Source organism: Scyliorhinus torazame, chromosome 7, assembly GCF_047496885.1.
Source record: "Scyliorhinus torazame isolate Kashiwa2021f chromosome 7, sScyTor2.1, whole genome shotgun sequence".
In the NCBI taxonomy this organism is placed as follows: Eukaryota; Metazoa; Chordata; class Chondrichthyes; order Carcharhiniformes; family Scyliorhinidae; genus Scyliorhinus; species Scyliorhinus torazame.
In genome coordinates, this window is record NC_092713.1 from 194,935,257 (window position 1) to 194,956,016 (window position 20,760).

At 48.4% G+C, this 20,760-nt stretch overlaps 1 protein-coding gene across 1 annotated transcript in view; it reads left to right on the forward strand.

Annotated features, from left to right (window-relative positions):
* LOC140426764 (dedicator of cytokinesis protein 2-like) overlaps positions 1 to 20,760 on the forward strand; it is a 1,003,703-nt gene that overhangs the window by 326,420 nt on the left and 656,523 nt on the right. Inside the window, exons 24-25 of the mRNA XM_072511919.1 lie at positions 180 to 250; positions 9,659 to 9,765. Of these exons, the coding sequence (XP_072368020.1) occupies positions 180 to 250; positions 9,659 to 9,765 (178 nt within the window). The remainder of the gene's footprint in view (positions 1 to 179; positions 251 to 9,658; positions 9,766 to 20,760) is intronic.

The following is a 20,760-nucleotide window of genomic DNA, read 5'->3' on the forward strand; positions in this document are numbered from 1 at the left end:
TCGCATATGGAATGGAACAAGCCTCCCGAGGTTTAAAGAATGCTTGATATTCCATCAAAACAATGGCAGCTTCAATATACACCTTACCATCAATGCTCAGTCTAGGTAGATTATTGATGAATGTGGACTGGAGGTTTGCTCAGCTTCACTAATGCAGTTCAATGATTTCCTCATCCCAGGTGGCTTCTTTGAAATACCTACCATCAGTACTGCATGATGTAGTGATGGTCTTCGATGTCAAGTTGTTGAGGTAAGATGAACCTTGTTGAAGAAGTCTTTACACTTTTATTTTATTGGGGCTCGGTGGGAAATGGGAAGGGAATGGATGATCTTCGCTTTCAAAATTGCTGATTACATCACCTCAAAGCCCTCATCACCATAGATTGCTGTTTTTATTGGCAGTGCACTGGCTGTTATGTAGGCAGATGCAGATAAACTCAAAGAGACATGAGACATCGGGAACATCACACATTTGTGATGTAAAGATTTAAAGCATGGTTTACATCATTATCTCACATGTCCATCACCAAAGAGAATAATTGACAATTACCAAATGTGGTACTTCAGACATTTGCAATTCAAGGACAAAATGCCATGAATAACTTGAAAGATTTAGTTTGTGATGAGGAAGAACTAATACCATCATGTCGCTAATCATTTGCTGACGCCCAAACTTACCCGGTGTTCCTCCATGGTGGATCTAGAACAAAGTTATTAAAGCAGGCTGTTGAAATTGAGCCTCCCCAGTAACTCCTTTCTCTCCTAAAACTATTTTGGTATGAATTTTGGAATAATCAAGATGAGAGTTGTTAGTGCATGTAAATAGAACACTTTTCATTGCAGTCACACGACGTGAGAATTGATCAACCTCAGCTGAAGTTCAGCTAGGTGCTGAGTAGGTCTCCCTCTTCTCTTCCCCAGTCAATATAACTCAATGCCAATACTGAAAGCACCATGCCTAGCCCAATGTGATCTTTCCATTTCCTACACCGGCTTTCAATAAGGTTGCTAAATTAAGGGCAGATGTATGGTCCTTACCCAGTCAAACTGATTTCACATTGGATCCTTTCAGCTGCCGGGCAGAGAAACGTTTCATCTCATCAGTGTGGGCTGAAATTGAAGCGAGCTCACAGCGATGAAGGCCCAGTGAATCCAATTTCAAAATAAGATGCTCATTTTCTAAAGAAAAAACATTTTTTGCACAGCAAGTTGTTCTGATCTGGCGTTCACTGCCTGGAAGCGTGGCTGAAGCAGATGCAATAATAATCTTCAAAAGGGAATTGGATAAACACTTTTGTATCGTAACATTCCATGGATGACTTTAATAGCATTCATATTATTAATAATAAGCTTGAAATGCACATTGAAATGTTGAATCTGGATGATGGAGAATGACCTCCTGAGTAAACACTGCAAACTGATTCATGCCTTAGAAACGTTCTCTCAGGAGAAACAGTATGCTTTGATGGCTTTGACTGGCTGAATTGATGGATCCCTGTGCCTTGCTTTGTGTGGAGAGTTAATAAACAGATAGAGTTGCCTGCTGTGCTTTATGATTTTATGCTGCAGCTTGACCTGACTGGCATACCCAATGAGTAACAGACCAGAGTTACTCATCGCATGACCTTAGCAGAGAATGATAATCTGACACAAATCGGGCTGAGACGATCTTTTCCGCTTCTTGTGGGTTGATGAGGTCATTAGTAGGAGAATTTATTCAAACTGGAAGTGGTCTGCACAGATTCTTTCAGTTATTAGTCTATTCAAAAATTGACTCCTTGGAATAAACAGAAATATTTACGCAGCATCTTTGCATGTCCTGGGGATGCCTTTGCAGACAAGAAGTCACTTTGGACATGTTGTCATTGCTCTAATGCAAGTTAAGTGCGGCAGCCAATTAGTGTACAGCAAGGTTTCCCAGGCAGCAAATAAGATGGATGACAATTACATTTGTTTTTGGTGGTGTTAGTTGCAGGATGAATATTGGCCAGGAAGTTTGGCGAACTCCCCTGCTCTCTTCATATGAGGGCATGGGATCATTTTCATCCATTTGCAATGGCAGACAGGGCCCTAATTGAGCATTACCCCCTACCCTCTCACACCCTCTTTCCATGACAGTGCAGCACGCTTCAACACTGCACTGAAATTATAGTGTAAGTTATGTGCTCAAGTCTGTCATGACTTAAAAAATAAAAAAAAATATATATTTTATTGAAAATTTTTCGATCACAATTTTTTCCCCTTACACATCAAACATAAAAAAAAGAAAATTTAACAGTGAACAAATGGCTAACCAACATGGTAAACTAATCATTTAACATAAAATAAAACTTTCCACCCCCCCCCTCCCACCTGGGTTGCTGCTGCTGGTCATCTGTCTTCACTCTAACGTTCCCCTAGGTAGTCGAGGAATGGCTGCCACCGCCTGGTGAACCCTTGAGCCGATCCTCTCAGCGCAAACTTCATCTGCTCCAGTTTTATGAACCCCGCCATATCATTTATCCAGGCCTCCAGTCCGGGGGGTTTCGCTTCCTTCCACATGAGTAAAATCCTACGCCGGGCTACTAGGGACGCAAAGGCCACAACATGGGCCTCTTTCGCCTCCTGCACTCCCGGCTCATCCGCAACTCCAAATAAAGCTAGCCCCCAGCCTGGTTTGACCCGGACCTTCACCACCTTCGAAATCACTCCCGTCACTTCCTTCCAATACCCCTCCAGTGCCGGGCATGACCAAAACATATGTGCGTTGTTTGCCGGGCTTCCGCCGCACCTCCCACACTTGTCCTCCACTCCGAAGAACCTGCTCAATCTTTCTCCCGTTATGTGTGCTCTATGTAGCACCTTGAATTGAATCAGGCTAAGCCTGGCGCACGAGGAAGAGGAATTTACCCTGCTTAGGGCATCAGCCCACATACCCTCCTCTATCTCCTCCCCGAGCTCTTCTTCCCACTTTCCTTTTAGTTCGCCCACCAGCTCCTCCCCCTCTTCCCTCATCTCTCGGTATATCTCTGACACCTTGCCCTCCCCGACCCACACCCCCGAAAGCACACTGTCCTGTATCCCCTGTGTCGGGAGCAGCGGAAATTCCCTCACCTGTTGTCTTGCGAACGCCCTCACCTGCATATACCTAAGGAAGTTTCCCCGGGGCAACTTATACTTTTCCTCCAATGCTCCCAAGCTCGCAAACGTCCCATCTATAAATAAATCTCCCACCCTCCTAATTCCCAACTGGTGCCAGCTCTGGAATCCTCCATCCATCCTTCCTGGGGCAAACCTATGGTTGTTCCTGATTGGGGACCCCACCAGGGCTCCCCGCACACCTCTCTGTCGCCTCCATTGTCCCCAGATATTCAATGTTGCCGCCACCACTGGGTTCGTGGTAAACTTTTTTGGTGAGAGCGGTAGCGGCGCCGTCACCAGCGCCTCTAGGCTTGTCCCTTTACAGGACTTTCTCTCCAGTCTTTTCCACGCCGCTCCCTCTCCCTCCCATCATCCATTTACAAATCATCGCCACATTGGCGGCCCAATAGTAGTCGCCCAAATTCGGTAGCGCCAATCCTCCTCTGTCCCTGCTACGTTGTAGGAACCCCCTCCTTACTCTCGGGACATTCCCTGCCCACACGAAGCTCGTGATGCTCCTGTCTATTTTTTTAAAAAAGGTCTTAGTGATTAGTATGGGGAGACATTGAAATACAAATAAGAACCTCGGGAGGACCATCATCTTAATTGCCTGCACTCTGCCCACCAACGACAGTGGCTGCATGTCCCACCTCTTGAAGTCCTCCTCCATTTGTTCTACCAATCGTCTCAGATTAAGTCTGTGCAAGGTTCCCCAGCTCCTAGCGATCTGAATCCCCAGGTATCGGAAGTTTCTTTCCACTTTCCTTAAAGGCAGGCCTTCTATCTCTCTACTCTGGTCCCCAGGGTGTATCACGAAAAGTTCACTCTTCCCCATGTTAAGCCTATATCCCGAGAAATCTCCGAACTCCCTCAATATCTGCATGACCTCTGTCATCCCCCCCACTGGGTCCTTCACGTACAACAGTAGGTCATCTGCGTATAGCGACACTCGGTGTTCTTCTCCCCCTCTAATCACCCCTCTCCATTTCCTGGAGTCTCTCAACGCCATGGCCAGAGGTTCAATTGCCAACGCGAACAACAATGGAGATCGCGGGCATCCCTGTCTTGTTCCCCTATATAGTCGGAAATACTCCGATCTTTGCCGACCCGTGACCACACTTGCCGTTGGGGCCCCATAGAGGAGTTTGACCCAGCTAATAAACCCGTTCCCGAACCCAAACCTCCTTAGCACCTCCCATAAGTACTCCCACTCCACCCTGTCAAATGCCTTCTCTGCATCCATTGCTGCTACGATCTCTGCCTCCCCCTCTACTGGGGGCATCATTATCACCCCTAATAGTCGTCGCACGTTGACATTCAGTTGTCTCCCCTTTACGAACCCTGTCTGGTCTTCGTGCACCACCCCCGGGACACAGTCCTCCATCCTCGATGCCAGTACCTTTGCCAACAATTTGGCGTCCACATTCAACAATGAAATAGGTCTATAGGACCCGCACTGCAACGGATCTTTATCCCGCTTCAAAATTAGCGATATCGTCGCCTCCGACATTGTCGGGGGTAAAGTCCCTCCTTCCCTGGCCTCATTAAACGTCCTCACCAACAGCGGGGCCAACAAGTCCACATATTTTCTATAAAATTCCACCGGGAACCCGTCTGGTCCCGGAGCCTTCCCTGCTTGCATATTCCCCAGCCCCTTAATAACCTCGTCCACCCCAATCGGTGCCCCCAGGCCTTCCACCTCCTGCTCCTCCACCCTCGGGAAGCTCAATTGATCCAGGAACTGCCGCATCTCCTCCTTTCCCTCCGGGGGTTGGGACCTAAACAGTCCTTCATAAAAGGTCTTGAACACCTCGTTTATCTTCCCTGCTCTCCGCACCGTAGCTCCCTTTTCGTCTCTAATTCCCCCTATCTCCCTCGCCGCTGTCCTCTTTCGCAGCTGATGGGCCAGCAGGCGACTAGCCTTTTCCCCATATTCATACCTCCTCCCCTGTGCCTTCCTCCACAGCACCTCCGCCCTTCTGGTGGTCAAAAGGTCGAACTCCGTCTGGAGTCGTCGTCTCTCCCTGTACAGTCCCTCCTCTGGGGTCTCCGCAAATTCCCTGTCCACCCTTAAAATCTCCCCCAGTAATCTTTCCCTTTCCTTGGCCTCTGTTTTCCCTTTGTGGGCCCTAATGGAGATCAGCTCTCCTCTGACCACCGCTTTTAGTGCTTCCCATACCACTCCCACTCGGACCTCCCCATCGTCATTAGCCTCCAGGTACCTCTCAATACATCCCCGCACTCTTCCAAACACTCCCCCATCCGCCATCAATCCCACATCTAATCGCCAGAGTGCTCGCTGCTCCCTTTCCTCTCCTAGTTCCAGGTCCACCCAGTGTGGGGCACGATCCGAAACCGCTATGGCTGAATACTCAGCTTCTTCCACCCTTGAGATCAACGACCTTCCTAGAACAAAAAAATCTATCCGGGAGTACACTTTATGAATATAGGAGAAGAAGGAGAACTCCCTGGCCCTCGGTCTAAGAAATCGCCATGGATCCACTCCCCCCATTTGGTCCATAAACCCCTTGAGCACCTTGGCCGCTGCCGGCCTTCTTCCGGTCTTAGATCTGGATCTATCTAACCCTGGGTCCAGCACGGTGTTGAAGTCCCCTCCCATTATCAAGTTTCCTACCTCCAGGTCCGGTATACGACCCAACATCCGTCTCATAAATCCCGCATTGTCCCAATTCGGGGCATATACGTTAACCAGCACGACCTCCATTCCCTCCAGCCTGCCACTCACCATTACATATCTACCTCCGCTATCTGCTACAATGCTCCTTGCTTCAAATGCTACCCGTTTCCCCACCAATATGGCCACCCCTCTATTCTTTGCATCTAGCCCTGAGTGGAACACCTGTCCCACCAATCCTTTCCTTAACCTAACTTGGTCTGCCACCTTCAGGTGCGTCTCCTGGAGCATAGCCACATCTGCCCTTAGTCCTTTCAAGTGCGCGAGCACTCGGGCCCCTTTAATTGGTCCATTCAGGCCTCTCACGTTCCACGTGATCAGCCTCATCACCCCTTCCCGTGTCGACTAGCCATCACCTTCTCTAGGCCAGTCCCGTATCCCGCTTCCGCGCTCCCACTCGCTCCCCAGGCGTCGCATTCGATCCCCCTCCACCTACTCTTTAGCCATTTCCTCTTTGATTTCCGCAGCAGCAACCCAGTTATCCCCCCCCCCCTCCCCCCCCCGCTAGATCCCCCTCTAGCGTGATTGCTCCCCCCATATTACTTCCTCAAGTCAGCTGACTTCAACTGACCCCGGCTACTCCTGCTCCCTCCTTGACCCCCCCGTGTGGGGAACTCCCATCTACCTTGCGCCTGTCTTCCCGCCATTATCTTTCTGGCGCGGGAACATCCCTATATCTGACCCGCCTCTTGTGGCGCAGCTCCCTTTCCTCTCCCGCTCCCATTCCTCATTCTCCACCTATGTCCCTTCTTTCCCCCCACACCGGCGCCCACATTTCTTCGTGTCTCCCCCCTTCCCAATTTACTTCTCTATTTACATCGACAATAACATTCCCTGCAGTATCAGTCCCTCAGTTCCGATCCAATTTCTCATCTTTAATAAAGGTCCATTCTTCTTCCACCGTTTCGAAATAATGATGTCTCTCCTGGTACGTGACCCATAGTCTTGCCGGCTGCAGCATCCCGAACTTCACCTTTTTGTGTAACACCTCCTTGGCTCGGTTAAAACTCGCCCTCCTTCTCGCCACCTCCGCACTCCAATCCTGGTACACCCGTACCACTGCACTCTCCCATCTGCTACTCCGTACCTTTTTAGCCCATCTCAGGACCTCTTCTCTATCTTTAAGGCGGTGAAATCGCACGATTGTTGCCCTAGGTGGTTCTCCCGCTTTTGGTCTTCTCGCCGGGATCCGATGTGCCCCCTCCACCTCTAAGGGGCCCGCAGGGGCCTCAGCTCCCATCAACGAGCTTAGCATCGTGCTTACATAAGCCCCGCAATCCGCTCCTTCCACTCCCTCAGGGAGACCCAATATCCGAAGGTTCTTCCTTCGCGCTCTGTTTTCAAGGGCCTCAATCCTTTCAATGCACTTTTTGTGGAGCGCCTCGTGCGTCTGTGTTTTGACCGCCAGGCCCAGGATCTCGTCCTCATTATCCGTCACCTTCTGCTCCACCACGCGGAGCTCTGTCTCCTGGGTCCTTTGTGCCTCCTTAAGCCCCTCAATTGCCTGTAGCATCGGGGTCAGCACCTCCCTCTTTAGTAGCTCCACCCACCGTCTCAAGAATTTGTCTTGCTCGGGCCCCCATGTCGCCTGGGCTTTCTCCGCCGCCATCTTGTGTCTTCTCCCTTTCTGTCCCTATCGTCGAGGATTCCTCGCGCTGCAGCCGCCGCCGCCGATATTTTCCTCTTTCGTTGGGGGGGGGGACTCCCTATTCACTCACCCCACACCAGGTTTCGTCGCGCGAAAATTTCCCGTTGGGGCTCTTAAAAGAGCCCGAAGGTCCGTTGGAGCTGGAGCCGCCGAAACGTGCGGCTTAGCTGGTCATCGCCGCAACCGGAAGTCTGTCATGACTTAAAAGCGTAACCTTGTGACTCAAGTGTGAGAGTGTTACCAACTGAGTTGCTTTCAACTAAAAGATTCAAACCACATACTCAGTCATTTCTCCTTGGTGTTTTTCAGCAGTTTTCCAATGTAAAACAAATTACAGAAATGCAGTTTAAATTTGCACTACCACAGAGAGTAGCTGAGGTGAATGTCATGTAAAGGGAAGTAGATACATGAGAAACTAAGGAATAGAAGTATATTCTGATAGAGATAGATCAAGAAGGGTGGGAGGAAGCTGGTATGCAGCACACACACTGGCAATGACCAGATGGGCTGAATGGCCAGGTTCTGTGCTGTAAATACAATGATGTAATACTGCTAGTAACCACCACATCCTCTGTGCTGGCAATAGCCCATCTTTGTTGCTTCTCTTCTATGCTCTTACCCATTAAATTAAATCTCCCCTCATGCTCTCCCACCCGAACTCCAAACCTGTACTTTTATCTCCAGTTACATCTCCTTTCTGCTCACATACTCTCCAAACTCATCTTGTTCATAAGACCAATATGCTGCTCCCTTGAACTCATTCATACTAAAGTGCTGAATACCCAACCGCTCCTATGACAGCATATGACAGCATTACCCAAGGATCAAAGCAGTAAGATCCCTTATTGTGTGTACTCAATACTCTGGGTAAACCTAATATTTAGGTGCCGGTATTGCAATTCATCATCTACCCATGCCACTTCTGCTCAAGGTAGCACCATATAAATCTGGTGCCCTTAATTCATCATCATGGTAGGAGCATTGTGCTGCATTTCCTTACTGCTGACTGCCTCTTTGTACTGTTGACTGCATTTATGCTCATCTGGAGGCCAAACAACTGAGGACATGTATTGCGGTCAGACTTCTGTTCTTAAGGGCTGTTTGTTCTTCTCTAATGGAAGCTGTATTGAATAATATTGCAACTTAAAACATGGAATATGCAACATCAGGGCAGAGAGAGGCTTTCAGGGTGAAAATGTGACACTGGAGGCTTAGTATCCTCCTCTCCCCTCTGATCACGTGTCCTCTCCTGCAGTCACCCCCTCACCTCTCCTGCCCCTCTCTGCTCTGATTTCCCTTGGTTTCTTGGTCTTCTCTTCAAAACAAAAAAGTATTTCAGTTCGCAGGCATAAGCTAGCCAGACGTGCAACTGCAACGTCAAGTGCATGTACTTGGCCACAACATCAGGTGAGCATGCGCCACACCATTTGTGTGGGGTTGGATCCTATTTAGACTCAGCCTCCAACTACTGTGTCAGCAATCACAGCAAATAGAAAGAGCTCCTGGTATCTACATTGTCTGTTTAGCAATGTCCTCTGCTGGCGCATCTGAATGAAAATCACTCCAATATTATAGGTATGAACCTGTTGAAAATACTAAAGTTAACTTCTCTGTATTTTCTCAAACTAATATGACATTGTGGGACTATCCAAAATTGATGGCTACTCTATCATGCTAACATTCTGTTCAATATTGTAAATAACCTGTGTCTGCCTGGGATTGAACCTCCTCTGAAGCAAACGCAACTTCATTGTGTCATGATGTAAATTAGCTGACCAGAGGGGTGGCACGATGGCACAGTGGTAAGCACTGCTGCATCACAGCGCCAGGATCCCAGGTTCGATTCTGACCTCGGGGAACTGCATGCGTTTCCTCCGGGTGCTCTGGTTTCCTCCCACAGTCCAAAGATGTGCAGGTTAGGTGAACCATGATAAATTGCCCAAAAATTAGGTGGGGTTACAGGGCTAGGAGTGGGGGATTGGGCCTCGGTAGGGTGCTCTGTCGCAGCAAGGTCCGGTTCAGACTCGATGGGCCAAATGGCCTCCTTCTGCACTGTTGTGATTCTATGAGTACTCTCCCAAGGCCAAATAGACAAATAGACAAAAGTCTTGAAACATGATATCGTCTGCTAATGGGCTTCAATTCTTCCTATTGCATTTTTAACTGCTAAAGAGTCCTTTCTCCTTCCTCTGTAGCCAGCTCTTGTTGGAGTTTTACACCAGCATTCCTCCCAATAAGCTACAGAAACAGAAGATCCAGTCCATGACAGAGATTGTGCGCAGTGAGCTCTTCAAGAAGAAAGGTACGTCTGTCAAAATGACCATGAAATAGCATATTTCTGTGGCTGGGAGATGCAAGAGGAAGAGAAGAGAAATTGTACTTGTGATGGGGACGCGGGTTAACTTAATTGTGTCATCAGTATTCTGAAATGGAGACGCAGCTCCCACCATCCACACCATCCCCTCTCACCATGAGCAGCTGCTATTATCGGGTAAATTGCTAGAATAATTTGCCAGTATTATAGGCGATGTTGAACAGTTCAAACAGTATGAAACCCATAGGGCTGGATTCTCCATTCACCAGCAGTGGACTCACGCCTGCGGATTTCCCGACGGTGTGGGGGTGCCTATAATGGGAAACACTATCAGCCGGCAGCTAGGAAGGAGGATCCCGTTGCCAGTGCGGCGGGGCGGAGAATCCCGACCATAGTTACTGATTGACTCTTGTTTTTAACCAAAGCCAGGTATTTAAACATTTAGTCGGGCGTTTGCAACTCGTTAATATGTTTAGTGATTTTAGTATAACTTCAAACATTTAAGACTGGCAAGGGTTGAGTGGTGATCTCCTGTTTGTAAAAAAAGATGTTGATTATTTTCTTTTGGTTTTACCGTGTATTGCTGACAAATTGCATTAACATCAGGGAACGAGCTATGAGGGGTAGATACCTACACACTACCAGAGTCTTTGGGTTATCTTTGTATTAAATTGACAGTTTGCAAACAAATATTTTGCATCAACCTCTCTCCTTATTTGATATTTTGGATGAGTGCTTCCCATCCTCAAAACATGTCGAAAGTTGAATTCCACGCAGCAGAAGTTCGATACAATATGGCTACCACTACTGAGGCCCAGTAACAACAGACTGAGAGCTATCAGCAAGTGTATAGGATAAGATGTTTATGATGCTTTGCTTTACCTGATGATTCAGTGCAATCCATTTTTCCTTTAATTGTTGTTCATGTTTACTTTCAGTTGATAGCTGCTATTCTCACATTTCATCTGTGCATAAATTTGACTTGGCCGCCAGCTTTTAGCCATCTGCAGAGACTGATCGATGTGACAGCAGAGAGGATATTATGATTGTGTTTCATTAGCAGTTCAATAATCACATAATCATATTCAATCATTGATTTTCTCCTCCTAATGAGCAAGGTTTCGAATTTGAATGCCAGCACCACAGATAAGCCGGAAAGACATTTTATTGTGAGGCTGATGCTGGTTTCAATTATCTTTCTTCAACACTTGTAGAGAATGGAGGATGGCATATGATATCACAACTTGCTTTGTCAAACCCTTGGTTTGAATCCACTCACATACTGGTTCAAAATGTAATGAATTTCAAACAGTACAATTTCTTTTGGTTCGTAGTCCACCTTACCAAGTCACCTATAAATCAGAGCTAATTGCCACCAATTTATCTAGTTTGAAAAGCAGTGGATATGGCAGAACAGTGCATCAAATAGAAATGGGAACATTTTGCTCATTAATTATTTTCTGATGGAGTGCTGCTCTGTGCTTCATTGCCGTTATGCCTGGCAGTGGTCAACGCAGAGCCAGGGTACAAAACCAGCAACCTCTGTTCTACATTTGGAATTATTGTCATCAGGGAGGAAAGAGGGGAAAGAAATGCATGGTTTTCTCTCACACTCGCCCTTGGTTTTCGACTTCTCATGACAGAGCAGTCTCATGACAGACTCAGTGAAAGAGCAAATGCATTCCAATTTGATCAGCAACTCCAATGTATTTAATCATCCACGCTTGAGAATGAACTTCCTCATCTGCCTCTCGTGGATGAATCTCCTCCACTGAGTTTGCAGCAACTCAGTAAAACATTACTGTCGATTTATAACAGCATTCTTGAGGATTTTGAACCTCTTTTATTTTTGCAGGAGAGAAGCAACATTGTTGAATGCCAAATTATTGTCACGCTTGTGTTGATTTGTGTTTCTCGGGATGAATAAGCCAGAGAACATGCAGTTTCAAAATTTGAACGCAGCTTAAAGAAATCTGCAGAAGTGACCATGAAGCCATGAAGTCCCTCGGTTTGACAGAAGGCCCCCAATCCCCGCCCCAACTCCCACTACGACTCCGGGTTCATGAATGGGCAGAATTCAATGCAGTGTGTCACAACAGGAAACATGGTGGCAGGGTCCACCAAATCGTGACAACAGAGAAACTTGCCCGAATCAAGCCGGAGCGGGGTAGGGGCTGACGGGTGATTCAGCTGCAGGTGGCAAGATGTTAATTTGGCTCATTAGCACAATTTTGGAGCTTTTTGATGTACCTTGTATTTGGCGCAGCAGATTGCTTTGCAGAGGTGATATTTCCATGGTCTCAGCAGCACCATTATGCAGAGGTTTTAATCGCATCTGCTTATATTTGTCACAACACTTAATTAATATGAGTCAGATGATAGTTTGTGCAAGTTCAACCCAGGACACTTCAGCGTGGGCTGTTTAGCACACTGGGCTAAAACGCTGGCTTTGAAAGCAGACCAAGGTAGGCCAGCAGCACGGTTCAATTCCCGTAACAGCCTCCCCGAACAGGCGCCGGAATGTGGCGACTAGGGGCTTTTTACAGTAACTTCATTGAAGTCTACTTGTGGCAATAAGCGATTTTCATTTCATTTCATTTCACTCCAGGATGACACTTCATTCTGTGCAGGACTGAGGGATGTACCGCCCCCTCCGAGGTACTGGCCGCAATTTAACGGGTAAAGGTCTGAGTGTCAAATCGGGCGTGATTTCCCAGGTGCTTTCCGATGATCGAGCCAGCAAGATTGCGGCCTGAATTTAACTGCCCTTAGTGTTGAAAATGATGTTACACGAGGTTCATGGTGAAACTGGCTGTCCCGCCAACTGATGCGCCGGAACTGCACCCGATAGCTTCCCACTAAACGTTCCCTCCATACTTTGGGGATGCCAGCCTGGCTAGGCTGCTGGATGCCGTGGAGGCAAGATGGGACACTCTGTTCCCCCAAGAGGGCTGGATGACCAGCAACAGAGCCGCCAATGGCCCCGGAGACAGTGGCCATCAATTAGGGCAGCGTGACCAGGTGTCAAAAGACGACTAATTACCTCCACTGGGCTATAAGGGTAAGTTAATACCCGCCCCAGGCTTCAGTACTGCATGCCAACCCCCTGACCTGCAGCACCGCACCCCCCCCCTCCCCACAACAAGCCAGCAGCTGGCATCGTGCACCCCCACAGCGTATCAGTGCACTTGTGCCCCAGCGCACCCTTGCACCCACTAACACAATCGCTCCAAGCCAATGAGTGATGCCCAGAAATGTCATCTACTATAGACCCCCCGAATATATCAAGGGTGCGCGGCTCACAATGCAGGAGAAATTGGCCTATAACAGGCGTGAAAGGGCCTAGACTGGCGGCAGGGTACTGGACATCTGAGTTTTTACCCTCTTATGAGGAATTGTGCCTGGAGATCTTGGGGGTGACCAAGGAGAGAACAGTCACTGACAGGGAGGTTGGCCTGCACTGCAGGATCCACTGCCCCTTCACCCAAATTACCTGTCTCAAGTGAGTTCATGTCAGACAAAATGATCCTTTCCACTCACTGACCACATGTCCATTCTCTCGCAGGATCCAGGATCCCCATCTGATCAGGCCGCCACATTGGAATCCGAGAGCACGACAAAAGCATCATAAGTGGTGGTGTCCAAGGCATGGTTCAGGCAGTGTTGACCATGGCTGAGGGTCTCGACATCATGTCCCAGTCGCTGAGGGACATGTCACAGACCCAGGTGATCTTTGCTGATGCACTGCAGAGCATGGCCCAGTCACTGAGGAGCATCGCCGAGGGAGCCAACACCATGGTGTAGACAATGGGGCGGCACCAGGACCAGCAGAGGCAGATTATGCAGAGGTCTCTGGTGCTCACTCCAGCTGCCTCTCCATCCCATGGAGACCCCCAGGGCCCTACAGGCACCATCCAGGAGGAGGGAGCGCTGGAGGCCGACAAAGGGCCTGCCATGAGGAAGACGATGGCAGTCTCCACTTCACCCGATCTTTACAGCAGGCTTGCCTATGCACCCCATCCCAGCCGCCCTCTGCTCCTCCCAACCGTTGCCCCCCGGGCACAGTTGTCCTGCAAAAAGAATGCCTGATGCAGACCCCATGCAGGTGATGGATGTGAGCGCACTGTCAGCCGAAAGACAGGAGTTAGATGTTGGCATAAACTGAGGAGTGTACCTCACAGCGAGTTATCATCACTCTCCTGCCTTGTACTGTGACTCGCTGATAGTGCCAACACAGGCCCATTGCCCTGGAGTAATGTGACACAGACTCCAGGGGAAGGATCAGGACAGTCGGGAAGGGGCGGTTGAGTGGGGAATGAGGAGTACAGATGGGTGGGTAGAGGGGGAGGAAGGAGGTAATGGATGGGAGGGAGGGAAATCAGGGTGGGGTGGCCAATCGGGGGAGGACATGGCGAATGGGAGGGGATGATGATTTGGCAGGTGGATGAGTTGACGGACAAAGCCTCATCCTATGAAAGTTGGGCAAGGATGATGGCCTCCATGCCCCTCCGGGCATGCCAGACCCTCGCTGCCACCTGTCCATCCTCCAGCTTCTCTCGTATATCCTCCCCAGGCTCATCCTCCAGCCACTCCTGGTCAGGCCCCTCTTCATCCTCCTTAGATGAGCCACATGTCCCTCCTCCTTCTCGTCCAGCATGTCGCCCCGCTGCTATGCCAGGTTGAGGTGAGGCACGGTGGACCATCACAAAGCGTGAGACCATCTTCGGGTGTACTGCAAGGCACTACCAGAGCGGTCCAAGCATCAGAACCGTATTTAGAGCAGTCTTATGCACCGCTCAATGACAGCACTGGTCGCAACATGGGCCTCATTATACCAGATCTCCGCATCGGTCTCCAACCTCCGCACAGGTGTCATCAACCAGGACATCAATAAGTAGCCCTCATCCCCCAAGATCCAATGGGTCCTCTTGGGGTGATCCTCGAAGATGCCGGGAATCTCCAAATGTCCCAGGATGTAGCTGTCATGAATGCTCCCTGGGAGGCGTGCACAGACAGGCGTGATTTGGAGGTGGTGGTCACAACTAAGTTGAATATTCAATGATGGAACCCCTTCCTGTTTAAGAAGGGCACTCCCTGATGCCCCGGTGCGTGCAAGGTGACAGGCGTGCCATCAGTTGCCTCCTGGACGAGGGGCATCCTGGTGATGGTGGACAATCTTGTTGCCCAGGCATCTTGGTGGGCTTGGTCCAGCTCAAAGTTAATATAATCAGCTGCCTGGGCATGTAGGTTCAGGGTTGCAGTAACCTTCACAGCCACCGGGAGCGGGTGCCTTCCTCCGCCACAGAATGCCCAGTGAATTGGTTTATTGTCACGTATACCGAGGTACAGTGAAAAGTATTTTTCTGTGAGCAGCTTAATAGATCATTAAGTACATGAACATAGAACATACAGCGCAGAAGGAGGCCATTCGGCCCATCAAATTTGCACCGACCCCCACTTAAACCCTCACTTCCACCCTAACCCTGTAACCCAATAACCCCTCTTAACCTTTTTTGGTCACTAAGGGCAATTTATCATGGCCAATCCACCTAACCTGCACGTCCTTGGTCTGAAAAGAAAAGGAAATAAAAGAAAATACATAATAGGGCAACACAAGGTACACAATGTAACTAAATAACACCGGCATCAGGTGACGCATACAGGGATATAGTGTTAACCACGTCAGCCCATAAGATGGTCGTTTAGGAGTCTGGTAACAGCAGGGAAGAAGCTGTTTTTTAATCTGTTCGTGCGTGTTCTCAGACTTCTGTATCTCCTGCCCGATGGAAGAAGTTGGAAGAGTGAGTAAGCCGGGTGGGAGGGGTGTTTGATTATGCTGCCCGCTTTCCCCAGGCAGCGGGAGGTGTAGATGGAGTCAATGGATGGGAAGTAGGTTTGTGTGATGGACTGGGCTATGTTCACAACTCTTTGAAGTTTCTTGCGGTCTTGGGCCGAGCAGTTGCCACACCAGGCTGTGATGCAGCCAGATAGGATGCTTTCTATGGTGCATCTGTGAAGGTTGGTAAGAGTTAATGTGGACATGCCGAATTTCCTTAGTTTCCTGAGGAAGTATAGGCGCTGTTGTGCTTTCTTGGTGGTAGCGTCGACGTGGGTGGACCAGGACAGATTTTTGGAGATGTGCACCCCAAGGAATTTGAAACTGCTAACCATCTCCACCTCTGCCCCGTTGATGCAGACAGGGGTGTGTACAGTACTTTGCTTCCTGAAGTCAATTACCAGCTCTTTAGTTTTGCTGGCATTGAGGGATAGATTGTTGTCGCTGCACCACTCCACTAGGTTCTCTATCTCCCTCCTGTATTCTGACTCATCGTTATTCGATATCTGACCCACTATGGTCGTATCGTCAGCAACTTGTAGATGGAGTTAGAACCAAATTTTGCCGCGCAGTCATGTGTGTACAGGGAGTATAGTAGGGGGCTAAGTACGCAGCCTTGCAGTCCGCAAGGACATGGCACAAGTGCTGCACTGTCTCTTTGTTCAGACGGAGCATCCTGTGGCATATGCTATCTGTCATCTCCTCAATTGACCAACGCTGCCTGTTCACCTTGGGCCGTTGCTGGCGTCCCCCTCTGGGTTCCTCCTCGGCCTGATGCGCGGCGGGTCTGCAGGGTGTGCAGCAGCTACCTGCATGTGGGATGCCGCCTCCAGCCTACATAGACTCTGCTGCCTTCTCCGGCATCTGGCTGCCTGGGCTGTCACCAGCACCGTGATGGCTGCTGCTATGGGGTCAACAACACCATCCATCTTGGTTGCTGTAAGAAATTAGAGCAAGAGAGAGACTGACAATAAGTTAGGGCTTCGCCCCAGACCCTCATGTCCCTCGGGCTTCCTGCCTCCCTTGCGTCTTCCGCCTCCTCGCAGGGTGCCATCCACCGAGCCAGTTCAACCCCGCTCTGCACAATCACCCCCGGCCAGAGCAAGAGCCCCTAGACACCAGACTCCAGACCCTTGCCGGGAACATTAAGGAGACCAAGATCAGGTGCCCTCCCCTGGTCCACTCACTCACTCTGTGGGTGCGGATATATCCCCAGTGCTGAAGCCAACTCTTGAGTGTTTGATTGTTGGCTGCTGCCTATGTGGTGCTGACAACTCCAGGGTTCAGGCAAAGTGTTCACGCCTCACAGTTTGATTGGAATGCTAGGCAGTAACACCCATCTGAGACATGGCATATGTATCCACAAGAATGCACTTGAGAATATTTTGTTTATCGAACAGTCAACAGAAACAAAGATTTGAAAATCATCTACATAAGATTCCATATATCACACTAACAATTAAACAAGGAAACGAGCCGTTCCATATTGGTATACCACAAAGCTACATCAGCTCATTTTCACATCAAAAACAAATCCCTCGCAGGTTCCTCAACAGAAACGGAGGATAAACCTGCGAATGTGTTATCATGTCCCAAACCTTGGCGGAGAAATGATTTGTCCATCAATGTATTACTTGTTCCATGTATCAGTGCCATTCCCCATCCAGAAGACGCAGCTGTGCAGGCCCTCCCATACAGCCCAATTTCACTGGAACCAAATCCTGGCATCCACATATTCCACTGGCACTCAAGGTGCACTTGAACATCCTCGACTTCCAGTGTGTTTAACCCATGGTGACGTGCCAGTTACATGCAGCAGTCACCACACCAGCAACAAAAGCATCAACAATCTGCAAAGGCATTTCTTCAACGGCATCATCAGGTGGCCCATTTGGATCAATGTTGCGCAACAGGTCCTGCAGCGTCTCCTTGCTTCAAACCTGACTGGGCACATGGCACCTCCCCTCTCCCCGGCCCCCTCACTCCTCCAGCCCAGGAGCGGCCCCCGACCGGTGGTGTCCAGCTCGCCCCCCGCCCAGGTTCATCTGCCCTGAGGGGTCCCCCACCCGCCGAGCACTGGGGCAGCAGCTCCAGTGCCCTTGTGCTGCATGCCGGGGATTGGAAATATCTACTCACCTCCGTAGCTCCCCTCAGCAACCTTTGCGCTAGCTTCCTGTTTTAAAAAGGAGTGCCAAACGCCACCCTCGGGGCCTACCGCTGGGGAGCTGGTTACTTCCCGGGGGGCCATTAGATTGGGTTTTCATCTTGTTAATGAGATGGAGATTGCTCTTAATTGGTCTCAATTAGTGTCTCGCCACATCTGGGCAGGATCCAAAACCCGCCAACCGGAACGGACTGGTTAGATTTCGGCCTCTCCCGCGATTTAACCGCGTGTCCTGATACACGCCGAGTGCAATGTGGCTGTTAAATCGCGCCCACTGTATGAGATACTAAACCAAGGCCCCATTTTCCTTTGAGGTGGATATAAAAGATTCCATGGTACTATTTTAATAATATTAATCTTTTATTGTCACAAGTAGGCTTACTGTAGGCTTTCAGTTACTGTGAAAGCCCCTTGTTGCCACATTCCGGCGCCCGTTCGGGTACACAGAGGGAGAATTCAGAATTCTCAGCCAGTACGGGAATTGAACCCGCGCTGCTGGCCTTGTCCTGCATTACAAACCAGCTGTGTAGCCCACTGAGCTAAACCAACACTCTATTTTGAAGTATGTCAGAGGTGCTCTCCTCACTATTTATCCAACATTGGTAGTACAGTTGATCTGGCTGTTAGCTCCTGTGGCTTGTGGGACCTTGCAGTGCAAACGTGTCTGCTGTGTTTCCTACATTGCTACAGTGAATACACTTCAAAAGTACTTCACTTCCTTTAGAGAGTTTTGGAATGTGACGTCAAAAGCACTGTATTAATGTAAATACTTCCTTTTCTTTTTAGTCAATCCCATTTCTAACCAGACAGTTATGCTCGTTATTATCGTCTTCTTAAAGGCAGTAGTTGCTGCAACGCTGTTTCATTTTTACAGACCGAAAGGCAGATTATAAAATATAATGGATTGAAGCTAATCTATAACATTTCTTCTCCGAATTCTTAAACATTTGGTGAAATAGTCCAAGCTTTATTGGTTTACGACACCATCTGTCTCAGTGCAGTCTCAATACAAATCCCCTACATCGGGGGATTTTACACAAACATTCTCTCTGTTTAGTTCAGCACCTGCCGTTTTCTGTGTTGACTCCAACACTTATGTATTGATCCCAACCAATATCAAATGGAGTAATGTATAAAATTCTCCTTTCCCCTCAGGCATATTTTACAAAAAGAGGTTTGATCAACAATTTTTTCAAAAATTCATTGACAAGGGGTTGGTTTAGCACACTGGGCGAAATCGCTAGCTTTTAAAGCAGACCAAGGCAGGCCAGCAGCATGGTTCAATTCCCGTACCAAGCTCCCCGAACAGGCGGCGGAGTGTGGCGACTAGAGGCTGATGCACGATCAATTACAATCAAAGACGAGGTTGTAACATAACTGAAGGCTTTAATCGACTAGAACTGTTCCCCAGCAGCTTCAGTACAGAAAATGAGGGCTGCTGGGACTGCACCGGTTCTTATACCCCGCCTGTCAAGGCGGAGCTACATACCAACAGCCAATGGTAAACTCCTAGGTTTAACCAATGGTCTTCAGCCTCTTTGGTACTGTAATACCTGATAATACCACAGGGGCTTTTCACAATAACTTCATTGAAGCCTACTTGTGACAATAAGCGATTTTCATTTCATTTTCATTTCACATCTTTGACATGGCTGACATTTATTGTCGCTCCTTCACCTGCCTGGGACTGTGAGAGTGGACCATCTTTTTGAACTGCTGTGGTCTTCATGGCAGCTTGATACAACTGAGTGAGGTGCTGGGTCACCAGTGGGCGGTTAAGAGCCAATTATATTGATGTGGAACTGGGGAACACACCAGACAGCATGTTTCCTTCGCTGAAGTTTATGGTTAACCATTTGTAGCTTTGTAACAATCCAATAGCTTTTCATGGTCGCTTTTACTGACACCAGCTTTTTACAACTGAATTCAAGTTCACAATCTGTGCTAATCTGGATGGAAGTCACAGTTTCTGGATTATTAGCCCAGCCTTCCTGATTAGTTCAGCCCTGCACTCTGCCTACAGTACCGAAGGAAGAACATAGAATATAGAACATAGAAAATACAGCACAGAACAGGCCCTTCGGCCCACGATGTTGTGCCGAACCTTTGTCCTAGATTAATCATAGATTATCATTGAATTTACAGTGCAGAAGGAGGCCATTCGGCCCCTTGAGTCTGCACCGGCTCTTGGAAAGAGCACCCTACCCAAACTCAACACCTCCACCCAACACCAAGGGCAATTTTGGACATTAAGGGCAATTTATCAGTAGCAAAAGGAGAAAAAAAAGGAATTGAGTTTGTTCAGTGTATGCCAGGCTTCATCCTCACCTCAGTATGTAAAAGAAAATCCAACAAGAAAAGAATCGCTGCCAGGTCTTGTCATGGCTAACTGTTCAGAACAGAACAGGAGAATTAAGAGCATCTTAACAGTGATGATTACAACATAGTCCGATTCAACAGTTGGATCTAGAGTGACTTAATTAGACTAAAGACTAAGCTCGTAGCTGAGAAAAGAGTGAACTATGAGGAAATTAAGGTGGAACTAAAGAGAATAAACTGGGAGAAAATCTTGTAATATAAAGAGACAGAAAGACATTGGCCAGGATTTTCCAGCCTGGAGGCGCAGGAGAAAATGCAAATAAAATTGACAAGGATGGTATCAGAAATGAGAGATGATAGCTGCCGGAAGAATTGAGCCAGTTGAGGCCTTTTTCTTCAGAAAAGAGAAGATTTAAATAAGATATGATTGTGGTCTTTATCATTTTGAATGGATTGGAAAAGTTACAGCTGTACCGGAGAAAACATTTCCATTTGCAGGTGAATCCAAAACCGGGGTCATGAATACAAGGTACGGATTTCTAATGAATCCATGAAAGAAATAAAGATATGTTTCTTTTCCCTGTCTCTGGTTTAAATGTAGCACTCAACACTGTGATAAGTGAGTGAGGCAAATAGCTTAGAAGCTCTCAAAATGAAACTAGGT